Source organism: Desmodus rotundus, chromosome 11 (genome assembly GCF_022682495.2).
Source record: "Desmodus rotundus isolate HL8 chromosome 11, HLdesRot8A.1, whole genome shotgun sequence".
Classification (NCBI taxonomy): domain Eukaryota; kingdom Metazoa; phylum Chordata; class Mammalia; order Chiroptera; family Phyllostomidae; genus Desmodus; species Desmodus rotundus.
The window spans coordinates 75,174,544-75,189,558 of NC_071397.1; the positions used below are offsets into that span (position 1 = coordinate 75,174,544).

Genomic DNA, 15,015 nt, shown 5'->3' on the forward strand with positions numbered 1-15,015 from the left:
AGGGCACAAGCCCCAGTCTTATCCACCCCACTCCACCCAAAAATAACCTGTCCTGTGAATTGTATTTTATCTTTTAATATTTTTATAAGAAGTCAGAGTTACAGTTGAGTTTCTATAAAGACAAGTTTATCATATGTACAGTTATTACTACATTGTTCTTCCTGGTATTACAAAAACTAGAAACAGAGTTTAATATCACCTGACAAACTGCAAAAGGGCCTATAATATAGATGAAAATTCAGTAAATAATGTATTCTAATACATTTAGGGACCCCAAAAAAACAATGGAAGGAAATGATCTAGTTAACAGAGAAAGAGAGGGAAAATTGGGCTCCTAATGATAATGTCCCTGCTGGGAAAATCCACATAGACAAGGCTGAGTATCCAAAGAAAAAATGTAATTCTTTGATGTCTTCTGCATTAGTCAGATATTTATTGTAGGACCATATTCTATTTACTCCACAACATTTTGAAAATATTCAAGGAACAACATAGAGAAGATGCCTGTATTAACATATGGAAAACATGTTTAAGAAAAAGTTAGAAGTCATATAACCTAGCAAAGTCTCTTTAAGGATTCAAGTTTCTGGAGGACTCTTGTAAATAGGATGAATGTCCTTTCAGACTTCATTGAACATTAAATTGGAAAACAGGCTCTTGGTCTTTTAATTGACATTTTTAAATCCACCAGAAAAATAGAACTTAGCCATCTGTGGAGAGAAGGGACCTATAAATAAATATGTGCATATATACTTATGTATACATATCCAAACATACATACACAATTTTTGCTCACTTGTCTTTTCTTCCAACTCTTCCCCTCCATTCTGACACGCACCAATACAATGAGAAAGCGAGCACAATGAAAAGCTGCAAAATGAGAAGCAGTAAAATTTTAGTAATCTTATTTAATTGTAGGGTTGATATTTCTAGATGATTAAACTTTCAATTGTGAAAACCACTAAAGTCATTAAATCAGTTGAACTCCATTCAAGTATATGTAACCACTATTGGTGATGTAATTACAAGGAGCTATCTTGCTGGTTATGGAAACGCATGTGCAAAGTATTTCTAAGAACAGATATACTTACACCAACAAATAGAGTGGGAGAAAAAGTATTTTGAAGTTTGCACTGTCTTCCATAGGTGGAATATTCCTCTTATCGTCTTATTTACCTTATGAGTAAAATTTATTTTTTACAAATGTTAATATAGTAGAGGCTAAGTGAGGTTTTCTATGTTTTCCAATCTAGTTAAGAAATCAATAGTTTGAAATAGAGTCTGTAACAAAAAATAAGAAAGAAAATCCTGAAACACCATGAAAACATTTGAGAAAGTAATAAAGGTGCATAAAAGTATTAGCTTTACATAAGCAATTAATAGCTGAAAGTATGAAATTATAGCTATGACTGTGAGACATCTTTACTAAAAATATCATAGGGTAGTGCATGGTAAGTAAGTGATTTGATTTTTTTTCCTGCAATGTAATTCCTGATTACCGTATTTTTTGGATTGTAAGACGCACTTCCTCCCACAAAATTTGGGAGGAAAATGGGAGTGCATCTTATAGTCCGAATACAGCTTACCTGGCTCACTGGGGCAGAAGGGCGGTGGTGGAGCAGTTGGATTTTTTTTTCTTATTTTCCTCCTCTAAAACCTAGGTGCGTCTTATGTTCCGGTGCATCTTACAGTCAGAAAAATACGGTAGTTATATTTGTCCCCCACAGAACAATAAAAAGCTTCAAAGAAAAGAAAGAGTGTGCTATGGTAGGATAAGAATTAGACAGCAGAGGCAACTAGAGCATAAAATGAGGAGAGAGACTAGAATAATATCAACATCGCTTGTACAATCAATCACTGCAAATGTGTCAGCAAGTACAAGGCCACCCCCTCCTGTCACTGCAACCAAGCAGACACCTCGGGTAAGGGAGGAAGTACAGCCCAGTCAAACGTGGTTATCAACACTTCTTTTCCTGTCTCAGAAGAACAAAATTCTGAGACTAGTTTTGGAGCAAATGGAAATTTATCCAAATGAAAATCAAATGATAAATGCCAAGAAAATATTCTCTCTTTGGAATTCTTTCAGTTCTTTAATTTAACCAGCTGGAATGAATTTTCAAGTAGCATTCTGTTCAGCCTTTCGAAATGAAGGACTTTCCTGTTAATTGGAAAGCTATATTTCATCAAAGATGAAGACAGTGAGTGCTCTTGGCTTAGTGATTCTCTTTTTCTTAAAAAAAAAGTGGGGGGGAGGCATTTGGTGGATGAAAGACTGGACTGTGTGCTTACACATCTAACTAAAGAAAAATAGGGAAAATTCAAATACGAGTATTATTCTTAAAACAAAACTATCACTGTGCTCTCTGGTGAAAGGAAAACGTGGAATATGTAAGGATAGAAAAAAATCAAACAATATTATTAACTTTCAGAATCAAATATTGGTTCTGGTTTCTCTACGGTAAATGAACTGGGTAAGTCAACAAATTTAAGCATTCTTTACTATGTTACTTTAATATGTGTTATTGGGTCTGAGGTAATGATTATCAGCTCAGATTTAGAGTAAGAAAATAAAAATTCCCCTAGAAACAAATATTTTTAAGACTCAGATTTTCAAAGCAATCTACTTGTTAGTACTTTCAACTTATTTGTTGATTAGTGATATATTAAATAAAGTTGTTATATTTAAAATTTAAATTGACACAAAATTAGGCAAAACTAACATCACAAATATGCTCAAATCTTTTAAAAATACTTATAATGAAGTATTGAACATATAATTTATCCAGACTTCTCAAAGAAATTGCTTGATATAGGGTCTGAATGACATTTGTGTATTCTGCTTTTAAATAATTTTATAGGAAAACCTATCCATGATACTACTTACATACTTTAAGTTTGCCAATATGTGTATGATAGTAATTTTCAAAAAGTCTATTTCACTAATTTTTCTCACTATGTACATTACTGAAATCAAATTTTAAAGGATAATATGAAAGAAATACTCAACATAAACATTTCATAGACTCACACATATTCTCTCCCTTGAGATATAAGGTAGCAGCCAGAGTGAGTCGGGGGTGGTCAGTGAGGAGGAAGACCAGGTAGAGTATGAGTTCCATAAAGATAACTACATCAATTCATCTTATACAATCATTGATGCTTTGAGAAGACTATTCTAAACTCAGAATTTCAGGGAGAACACTTGACAAGTTTCAATGGGTTGTGAAATAGTGGAGGCAGCCACACAACTTTCTAAAATGAGGATAAGTAGTATCTCACACAAGCCTCTTTATTAGAAGTTCACAGCAGCATATCATATGATCAAACTACAGTCATTTTTTCTTAAAGGAGCAATAATATTCATTTTTACATCTAGTCATGAATTTTATGGCAAAAGTGATGAACAAAATTTGACTGGATTTAATAGGTGAAATTTATCAACACACCTTTGACAACAATTAAAAATAAGAATATGTACATGCTTATCCATTAGATACAATGGTCTAAGACTCAAGATTTAGTACAAAACACATTATGCAAACATGCTTAGATCCAGAAATTTTCAACACATAAATTAATGTGCATGACTTAGCTTCCGAGAGTTTTGTAATGTAGCCTAATATGGTGGATAGAATTTCAAAGTCAGTTTAAGAGATTTTGCATTGAAAAAAGAAACACTGAAATGACAAACTTCAAATGAACTTTTTAAGCAAAAGGTGGTTGATTCAAGAGAAATAAGCCCACATAAAGAATACTAAACTTTTTTTTTTCATAGCACATTGTAGCTGGGTTAATAGCTAATATTTTTTAAACAGAGCTTACTAAGAATTCTAAACTTTAAGTAGTTATGCAATATAAATTATAATGCTGTATGTCTTTAAAATATTATAAAATGAAATACAGGATAAGCTTTACTTATAATGAGTAAATTATAAATGTTGCAAATAGTAAGAAAACTTTGGGTACTTTTCCTCTTTCCACTTTTAACTATTTTTTCATACTGATTTGCAACAGGAACATTCTGGTATGCAATGTTCAGTATCTTTAACAGTTTCCTTTGAACTCTAGTTCATGTCCCTGTGGAAGGCAAGGAGTCCAGACTGGAGTTCTGGACCACAGAAGCAGTGAGGTGGGAAGCAGTTACCTTGGGTGAGTGGGCCGTGGAAACTTCTGTCTGACTTGGGATAGGAAATTCAAAATTTTAGATCCTAAGGCTTCATTGAGTAATGAAATTACTGTCACAAAAGAGGGGAAAAATTCTGTAAAGACTTATTGACATAGTCGATTCATAAGGAAAGCATTTGGCGTGGCAAAAGCAGTTCATTATGCTAAAGCAGATTGTAGAAATACAGATTCTAAAAATGTGATGATTGATATTTAGGATGTTTGTTATGAAATGAATTGACAGAACTGCATTTAATCTTCAGTGGGTTTTAATTTTTAAATTCATACAGTTTTTCTTCCTCCTTTTTAGTAATAAATATAATAAAATAAAATCTCTGATAATCTCATTAGGATTTCAAAATGTAATAGTGGTCATTTAAAGGTAAAATAAAGCTTCCAAATTAGATGTTCCACATAGATAATTTCGAATTACGTTTACCTCGTACCTCACCTCTGATGGGTGGGGGAGAAATGGTGAAAAACGAAGGCACTTGTGGCCGTAAGAGAAGACACGGCCAGGGTGGTACCTGAACACTGCCTGCCGACACAAAGGGCCGCTGGGCTCTGAGGAGCAACTTGCTGCTCAGAAAATTCCAATTCCGAGAGGTTAAGTATGTTCTCAACCTTAATTTTTATAAAATCCATGTATTTAATGTTCACTCCTAGACACTTCCCTTTTTTTCGTTTCTTTTAGTTTTCTGTTTCTTTTTTTTTTTTTTACTCAGTAGCTTCAGTGCGAAATAAAAGCAGGATGCCACACACCAGGTCCTGCTCCACCTGGTGGGAGAGCCCAGGGGCTGAGCCCCCGGGCTCCTCATCTTTCAAATGGGGGTTCCCATGCAGATTGCAGACACGGTGCTCTTGCTTGGAATTATGCCTGGCACATATAAGTGTTTACTAAATTTTTGTTGACATTAGTCTTCCTATTTTTTAGTGATTTGTTTTATTTGTTTGTTTGTTTATTTATTATTGCTCAACGACAGTTGTCTCCATTTCCCCACCACCATTCTCCCCCCATACACACATCCCCACCTCCCACCCTCGATCTTACCCCCCTTTGGCTTTGTCCATGTGTCCTTCTCCTATTTTTAAAAGCAGATCACTAAGTCTTGGTATTATTGCAACAAGCTACTAATCAGAAGTTCACGGGGCAAAGAGAATAGAACCATACATAACCTAGTGGAGGAAAAGAGGAGGGTTAGAGCAAGGGATAGAGAACACAATTTAGGTAATTATATCAAATATTTGGGATTGAAGAATACGGTGGGCTGTGGTGAGTGACATGCAGGGGGACCAGGAAGAGAAGTGTGAAGCTATAGAAATGGGTGACAAAGGAAGCAAGAGGCCGGGTCACAGAGGGCAAGGACCCAGGGTGCATGTTAAGCAGCTTGGGTTTATATCCTCTCACCTCCTAAAATTTAGCCTCAGTGTCTTACAGTCCGGACAGTCTTATTTCAGAGTTCCCAAAAGAATAGGACACAAATAGAATGCATCTCTTAAATTGTCTCTTTTCAATGGGTGGCAAAATGCTATTTCCATCTTAATATGTTTAATATCAGAGCTCTCTTTGCAAAAAATGGTTCAAGGTAATTTCCAAAACTAACAGCATCTAGTAGAATGTGATGACATGTTCAATTATCTTTCTATGAATAATTAAGCAGAAACATCTTGGAAGTTAAATAGAAACGCAATTGAATGAATTCATGTATTAAAACTATGGAGTAGATTTATATTTCGATTTAGGGAAATCAAGTGCACATTTTTAAAGCTATCTATTGTTTCATTTTTCACCATATTATTATAAATCTCTAGGTTAAAATAATAGCAAAGAAATAAGTATCTCTATTTATTAAAACAAACACGCAAATGAAAGACAAAAGCTTGAATGCATTTCTCAAATCAAGTCCCCTTGGTAATAATACAGCTGAGAAGGAGTTGAGCCTTGCTGGCCCTCAGCCCTGTTCTTCACCATGGAGCCAGGCGGTTCTGTCTTTCGACAGCCTACAATTCAAACGCCTTTAAATATACACCTTCACGGTAGACCATAATGCTGAAAAGCTATACCGCAGCAACTGGCCTGCCTTTGTAAATGTTCCCTAGTTTTTAATCTCTGTACATAAAAATTAGGTCCAGCTTTAAATCCAAAATTCATCAGATAACTGCATTTTCACATGATTTGTGCCTATTTGAAGGTATAAAGCAATGGGTTTCCAACTGCATTTCAATCCACACCAAGTAAAGAGAAAAGATCTAGCAAAATTTGTAGTTTTTAATGGAATAATTATGTAATTGGTTTGAGTTGTGGAGTCGGTGATATTTAATCCTCAGTCTAGAGTGTGGGATATATGTTTAGCTTTTTGAGAAAGTTTTCTGGGAAGTGTAGCTACTTAAAGCTCAATGGCTCCCCTTAGTGGTGTCTTTTAAGAATTTCACTCAGCAGCAGCTTTTCTAAAGACCTACTCACAAATGTTTCTAAATCCCGAATATCATATGCTGATTGTCTGTTTTGAGTAATTCAAAACAAACGAATTCTATCTGTGATTATAGGGGGGCAACTTTTTATTCATACCCTCATTCCATTTAAAAGGGTAATGGAGCATTTTCTATAGTTTTCATTTCCTAAGTATTATATAACTTAGGAAAAATAATTTAGGATCATTTCCGTCTCTCTTTGTTCCCTTTTACATGTTTATGCTTTTTAGTTCAAATTTCCACTTGAACAGGGTTTTAAAAGACAATTGGCAACTAATTTTTATTTTGTATCTAGGTGCCTATTTCAAATGTACCTAATCAGAAAACTTGCCTTAAAAATTAATAGTGACAGTAAGTCAAAAATATTTGCTCTCCATTGGGGAAAAACAAGAAAATTAAATGAGCAACTATATGGTGTGGAAGAAATTTTGAGAGCATATGTTTAAGGAAATTGGGCCTTCTATTAATCTACAGCTCTGGTTTTAAAATGTGCGGCACACCAGAATAAACTGGGGTTGAGCCTGTTGGTCACCGCAGATTCCGGGCCCCTTAACAGGAACTGCTGGTCAGTCACCAGAGGTGGGGCCCCATGCTCTGAAGTTTTAAAGGTCATCTATGCTTGGAGAACTGGCATGCAGAAGGCCCTGCTTATATAATGACTCCTGTTTAATTATTATTTTATTTTATTTTTAAATCCTCATCCAAGGAGATTTAGTTTATTATTGACTTTAGAGACAGAGGAAGGGAGAGAGAAAAGAAAAATATTAATATGAGAGAAAGCATTGATGGATTAGAAGCACTTCCCGTAGGTGCCCTGACCAGGAATTGAACCCACAACCTACTCCCCGTCAGGTACGCACCTTCATGAGGAGTAGAACCCACAACCTTTTGGTGTATGGGATGATGCTCAAACCAAGTGAGCCACCTGGCCAGGGCTGATTCTATTTTTGTATTAATGGAAAATAATTTCAGAATCCCAAAAATGTCAGTCACCTATTCAATTATGTAATACTGTGTTGCAACAAAATTGTAAATAATATGTGGCTAAATGGTCTAAACAGAGATGTTAGCTACTCTTAAAAGTTGATGTTCAAAAGTAAATACCAGTCATTGCCTACACTTCCTCTGTGGATTCTTGTTACTTACAGAGGTGGTTTCTGAAATAGGAAGTAAGGTGATACGTCAAAACATCTTACTGGCCTTTCTCAACTAGTCACAGAAACACCCTCGGATTCTGATAATGTGCTCTTGTCCAGTTTTCAGCACCACTGGTCACAAGGACAAACTCCCAATATGGTGATCAAGTCCTGTATGTCCCTCCAGATTCTCAAGTAATAGCCTATATATAGACCCTGATCAAACCAAGGAGGACTACTTTCAGTCCCCCAGATTCACCATGTCCTTGCCTGCCTTCATGCCATTGACATATTGTCCGCTGCCCCACATACTTCTTCCCTCTCAGCCTGGAACCTCTCACTCATTCTGTAAGGCTCGGCTCAAACATCACCCTGTCATGGGCAGTGCTTCTCCATCTCCACTGGCAGAGTTCAAGGTCCGCCTTTCTGTGCTCCCAATAGGATCTATTTGAGTATTAGCTTGTGACTGTAGTAACTGTGCCTATCTCCACATCTCACTTGGATCCACAGGTTTCGGCACAATTTTGGGCATGGAGTCAAGACTTAATCCATGTTTGCGTAATGAGTTAATAACATTAGCTTTCATTTCCCCATGATTAATGTGTGCCAGACGCTATGCTAAGTGCTTTACAAGCACCGTGTTTAATCCTTACAAGGTTTAACAAGTAGCAACGATTATCCACACCTTAAGCATCAGACAATTAATTCTTAAAGATAGCAACAATGTGCCAAAATCACACAACAGGTAATGGCAGACCTAGAATTGGAACACCATGTGACTCAGACTCTAAAGACAACACTCCACTCTAGTGCTTCCCTGAAAGGGCTCAGGTTGTACTGGATTGCTTACGGCAATGTCTCTTTACCCAGACACCATCCTCATAGCTGGAACATGAAGAGAAGATGAACTTTCTTTTAATCATAAGAATGGTCCAAGGCCCAATTCTGGGGCGCTTGTGCCCGTGCATAGGTGTATGGTCAGTGAATGACCATACATAAACATCTAGGTGAGACTGTGATAACTGGACTGCTTGGTTTGCAAAATTACAAAAAAAAAAGTATTAAAATAACTATTGACCACATCAATGAAAAGTCATCAGCATAGAAAAAAGAAGTCCCCTGTAATGAAAACCTTGCAGAATTTCCCAAATGGCACATGATTTTTAATGGAGTACAGCCACTCTTCGGCATTTCTATTTTATTTCTTGGACAAGAGGAAAATATATTATTTATGCAAAGGGGTAGTTAGTGTTTCCAACCACTAACACATGGCCTGTAAAAAATAATAATCCCCTTTTTCTGTTGTGCAACAGCCCTCCGTTGGGCAACAACGATATACAACGTGCTAGTTTTCTGTTCCTTTGCTAGAGCCTCCCCTTTCACTCACCGCCCGGGCTAAATAGCTATTCCTTGGGTAATAAAAGTACAATACTGACTTTCAAGCTACTTTCAGAAATGTTTATGCCTGTCTTAAGAAATAATCCTATCAGTTTGCTAATAAGCAGAAATGCACTGTGAGTTGAGTATGTTGTCACATGTGGCTAAAAAACATACACATCAATCTGTGATCAGGAAAGAAACAATGTATTTCTTATGTGCTCAAAACATTACGGTCGGCATCACAGCTGAAGGGTGCTGGACCATCATCAAGAGAACAATGTGAAACACTGAACTTTTGGATGATTTCCATAAAAGTTACGTTTTGTTCGGGGTCAGTGGTTTCTATGAAACTTTGGAATGATTTTCGCTGACAGTTTTTTTGGAGTTGAACTTGAACAACTCCAAAATGCTCTTTAAAATAGAAAAATTATGTAATCTAACCTCTGTAGCCCCGTCCTTCTGAAAAACAGACACATACCATGAAAACCAGCATTTCTCCCTTTTAGTTTGTGAAGCTTTATGAAAATTAAAATGTACTATATATTCAGTAAGGTGAATTTACTCCAGTTTTACTCTTCATTCAGTCTCTGTTCAGTTACCAAGTGCAAGTCAACACTTGTATAGTAATGAAAGCCAATGTGGGGGAAAAACAAGATAAAACAAAACAGAAACCAAAGATGGATTTCTTCCATAGGAATCTTATCAATCCAGCAGTAATCTTTTAAGCGAAAAGAAAAATGGAATTGGTGATTCAGTGTACAAGGCCTAGTAGTCAACTTCAATATATTTTGTTCATGTTTACGTACACAGAACAATTTTATATTCGTTTTACAGTGGTCTGAGTTCTCATTATTGGTTAACTATCCTTTCACAGTCCAGAATTTGGAGGTGTGTTATGTTGAGCCCAACAAGGCAGGTTTTCATAAAGTAACTGGAAGCTTTTGTAAATACAGTCTCAGACAAAGCTCGTTGTGGCATAAAATCATCAATCCAAGGAGGCTGTATTGGCCGAGTACATGTATTCACTATTAATAATATTGCTCCCTGGGATTGTGAAACCAGAGCTCAAGAAAAGGAAAGCCAAACCACTGAATTCAATATTTGCAGACTATTTCAGGACATGAAAATATTTTGATTCTCTCATTCAAATCATTTCCCCAAAATACCTTTGTCCAAAATACCATTTTGTAGACAGAGACTAATATCAAATTTTGCATGGCTTAGTAGGTGGGGATAGGAATTATCAGAATTTGTTCCATATCAAGGAATAGTTACTAGGATATTGAAATAATTAGTAATTTCTCACTGGGATATGTGTATTCATGAATGTTACTAAACCCATGATCTCTGAAATTATTTTACACTGTTGACTGTATATGTAAAATGTTTACATGAGAGTAAAACATCCAGTTAATTCACTATTTAGAAATAAATAAAAAACAATCCATCCCAGTCTCATACACTTAAATCAAATTACTCTTGTCTAAAATTCTCAGCCATTCTCCACTGCCAACAGAGTGAAATTCAGCTCTTCACCCTGCTCCAGTCTACCTTGCAACATGCCTTTCCACACCAAACCCCTGAAAGTCCTGTTGATGCCATCTTGTAAAGTGCCCACAGCGCAAATCTGACTGAGTGCACATCCATGCCTCACGCCCAGGTCAAGGTTCCCATGGAATCCAGTGCATACGCTATAACTGTCTGCTCACTTCACTAACGGAGACACACAGCCCCTGCTCTCGCAGCTTATACTGTGTGGTCACTGATGGTACAGTCACCACAGCTCCTGCACACAAAGAAATGGCCGTGGAAATCAATATCGACATGTTAATGTCTCTGTCACAGTGCAGACAGTTGTCCTGGTACTTCTCACGAGCCATTATTTGCATATTCTTATGCAAATCAGTTCTCTTCTAAGTAGTAGATGGCATGCAGATATGTTGGCAGATCGCAAATATGTCATTGCTACTGAGAAAATTCTGAACAAAAACTAGTGCCTTAATAAGAGCCAGATAATATATACTCATTAATACATTTCTTATGTGGCAAGAAATCTATTTGAAACTTTCTATTAAATATCCATAAATATCCATCATGTAAAATATTACCAAAATATCAATAAAAGCCTCTAGAGTTTGGAACTATTATCTATTAATTGCTTCCTCATATTTTGTATGTTTCATGTTTCTATTGCGTGAAATATCATATGGACTTAATAAAGAGTAACTGAGTGAATGACTGAAATAGTAACTATTTGGTATCTATGGGGAGAGTATGTAAGCTAAGAAAAACTTAACTCAATTTTAAAAATTTAAGATAACCAAATAAAACATAATTGAATGCATTTTTAAAAGTATACCTTTTATTTCAGGAAAAAAAGGAAGGGAGAGGAAAAGAAAAAAACTTAATAAAGAAGAAAATAAGGACGCGGTACCTGATAACAAAGGTCTGGAACCGAGCAGAGAAACCCCAGAACCGCGAGAAAATAAACAGCAGCAGAAGAAGCGAAAGGCCCAGGATAAACAACAGATATCGGTATCCGTCAGCACTGCACATTAGAGGGTCCCGTGAGGTTGTTGTAGACTCGTGATGCTGCTATCTCAACCAGATGCCCAGGACAGGTGCTCTAGCCATTAGGACCACAAATGGACAACGTGTCAGTTACTGCTCAGTCTAAACAACATTCCACATAGTTGCTATATCTTCATACAAGCATAGTTAACAACACAGAGCCCAAAGTTCAAAGAAGGGATGCTTTCCAATGGTTATCTTACATGCTTCTGTGCATTTTTAAGAGACAAGAAATTTTGTACATAATTATCAATAGGCTATAAGTTGTAACAACCTAATGATGTCATCTGGAGAATCAACATCTTTTCCCTATTAAAACAATATTTTTTCAAGCTATTGTTTTAAGAAGCAAAAGATAGCTCTGCAAATTCAAAGATACCGTATCCCTTCAAAACAAACAAGAGATCAGGGGAGAGAAACATCTTTCGAAAGACAGTGTTGTTTTGCCCAGGAGATCTGGAGAGTGCTCAGATGTCAGGGCCTGGCATTTGGAATCAAGAATTCTCACCACAGAAACAACTGTTGTAAGATTGGTCCTATTGCCCTCATCCCATGTCGCGAGAAGCACGAGAGTGCACATAGAGCTCAACATACTGCATGGGGTTGGAGAAAGGCAAAGTGTGGAAGAAGCCGTAGAGTTGGAGATGGCTTTCGTGCTTTACCAAACTGTGAAGGGTTGCGATTACCCAGAACAGGTCTCCAGTCTACGTCAGCACCGTGTGGTTCAGCCTCTGCTACCCCTTGGGTTATATAAGTCTGTAACACGTACCTGTAACTTGCTTCCAAAAGCAAAACCATACTTATTAGAAGGAAATTGTGATTTCATAGAAAACAGAAACTAGAGCAAGGAGAATATAACAGGTTTGCAAAGGCATGTGTTCTTTCTCCACGAGGGAGAAACCATTTTATACCTGCTTAATGGTCCACCTGGAACTAAGAGGGACACTACTTTCTAACGAGGTGTATCTAGTAGGGGGAAAGCCACCACAATAAATATATTTGTTGATAGTTTTAAAAGTTTGGCTCATTTTGTTTTATTGGAAAATTGTTACTCTTAGAGACTCATGAATTAGGAGAGAACTCTGTATCCTATGTCATTCAGAACATATTACATTTCTCAGCGTTTTCTTTTTAAATCTTCCTTGGGATGTGAGCCAATGGAGATTCACTTAAAGGGTATTAGGAGATATTTATTCAACTTATTTTCTTATTTTAATCAACAAAATTCTTATTATAGATGTATAGGCTTCCCTAAATTATTTCACTGCCCCCCTTCATTGCTTAGAAATGAGCACTTTTACTTGTATGTTGATGCATCTTGAATATTTGGCCTTTTCTTCTCCACATTTTCTCAATCTGTGGACCTCTTTTGGAGATTGAAGTCATGCTACCTGCAGGCCTCACCAGTGTTTCCCAGAGGATACAGCCAGCCCAGGGCTGTGCACATAATCTCATGACCCAACTCAAACTTCCTGTTGTAATGGTAGGGATGCTGCGTGGCTGCTCCACGCCTGCTCGCCCTCTAAAGGTCACTGCTCTCTGAAGAATTTGCAATGAATTGGGCTTCTGGCTCAATTCTTCTGGTCACTCTTTCTCCACCAACTGCACTATTCATGTGGACTGATTGGCTTACTTCATTTCCCACTTCTCTTTTGCTCTTCCAAAATACAAAATTTTTGAATGATGTATTCCTGTTGCTTACTCTGGCATTTTCTTAGGCACATGAGAAAAGTGTTTCAACTAAGTAGATCTACTTCCAATGTATAAAAATAATTCTATCTTCAACTACAACTTATGTTACCAAAGATAACCAACACTTTTTCTACAGAACTACGTTAGGTAGAAAAGAGAATATCCCCATGTTTTAGAATTTTTTTTTCTTGGTTTCAAACATCATCTGTGTCCTCGGTCTTATCTAGTCAAGCATAAGTGGCCAAATTATTTTATGTGTATCTTTTCATGTTTATCATTGTCTTCATTATTTCAATAAGCAATTACTGGGAAGGTCTGTGCTTAAATACGCAGTGCTGGGAAAGGGATAAATAAACCAGGACACAACAACTGTGGCACATGACTATCATGTCTTCTCATGTGTTTTGACTCAAGACTTTTACCCTCCAGACAATGGCAGACCTTCTAAGTCCCTGAGGTAGTACTTAAACAAAAATAGAACTATTGCAAATGAAAACTAACATTGATATTTACAGATTGGGTGAGGCATAAATGCAGACAAAGGTAGCAGAAATTTTAACTCCAATTCTCAATCCACCTGTAGTAGATCTTTAGGCGCATGGAATCATTACAATCTTCATACTAGCAGCCTACTCAACTTTGAGCAAAAGCTCACAATCAACTTCTGGTCACAGCAGGCATTAACTTCCTGCTCTGATTATGTCTCTAAGATATGGTAAACTGATGGTGGTAAGAGATGGCTGGTAAATTCTTGGTACAAAAAGAAATCAAGAGAATACAGCAACATAAATCTGTCTATGTCTGATCCATACCTCGGATCTGGTCTCCATGCTCTGCTTTATAACTGAGGGAAGTCTGTTCTATCAGCATATTTAGGCTCCAATCCCAAGTGTTATCCACTGGCAGATCACTTAACTTCTCTGGGTCCCCATTTCTTAAGCACAGCATAAAAGAGGTGGGCTGGAGTGATCACTAGCATCCCAGTTAGGGGCGGAGCTGACACTCCCGATAGTTCAGGGTCATGCCCCTAATGAGTCCTCATTAGTGACAGTGTCCTTTGGGATTCCCCAACCTTGCTTTTCCCAAATGTGGAAATGTATAGGCTTTTACGAGTATACAGATTAAAGTCCACTGCTCTGATGTTATTGAATCAAAAGTCGTCTACACGACTGGTTTTACAATATTGACATCAATAACATTGAGACAGAAAAAAGAAATACGTAAATATGGCAAATAACAGGAATAGAGGCAGATTCCCACAAAGGGAGATAGAAAAGAAACGGGAAATTTACCACAGCCAAAATTAGCCTGCGTTAACATCCCGGTTCTGTCATTTGACCGTTATCACTGTGTGACCTCTGTGTGACCTTGGGCGAGTCTTGTGTTCTCTCAGAGACTCCGTTCCTCATCTGCAAAAATGACGGGGAAACACCTATCTCGCAAGATTATTATGAGAATTAAAAGTTTAATCACTCACTATAATAATAACTATTATGTATATAAATAAATATGGATGGAAAGTAATGACTCATTCCACAAGTAACACATAGAAATCAATTTTATTTATTGACTAGAATATGCGATAATATCCTATAAGTAT

The 15,015-nt window shown here is 36.9% G+C and overlaps 1 protein-coding gene across 1 annotated transcript in view; it reads left to right on the plus strand.

Annotated features, from left to right (window-relative positions):
* The window catches only part of RSPO3 (R-spondin 3), a 75,763-nt gene extending 62,802 nt beyond the window's left edge, over nucleotides 1-12,961 (plus strand). Inside the window, exon 5 of the mRNA XM_024552169.3 lies at nucleotides 11,524-12,961. Coding sequence (XP_024407937.1) covers nucleotides 11,524-11,711 — 188 coding nt within the window. The 3' untranslated portion in view covers nucleotides 11,712-12,961. The remainder of the gene's footprint in view (nucleotides 1-11,523) is intronic.
* Nucleotides 12,962-15,015: the final 2,054 nt, after the last annotated feature.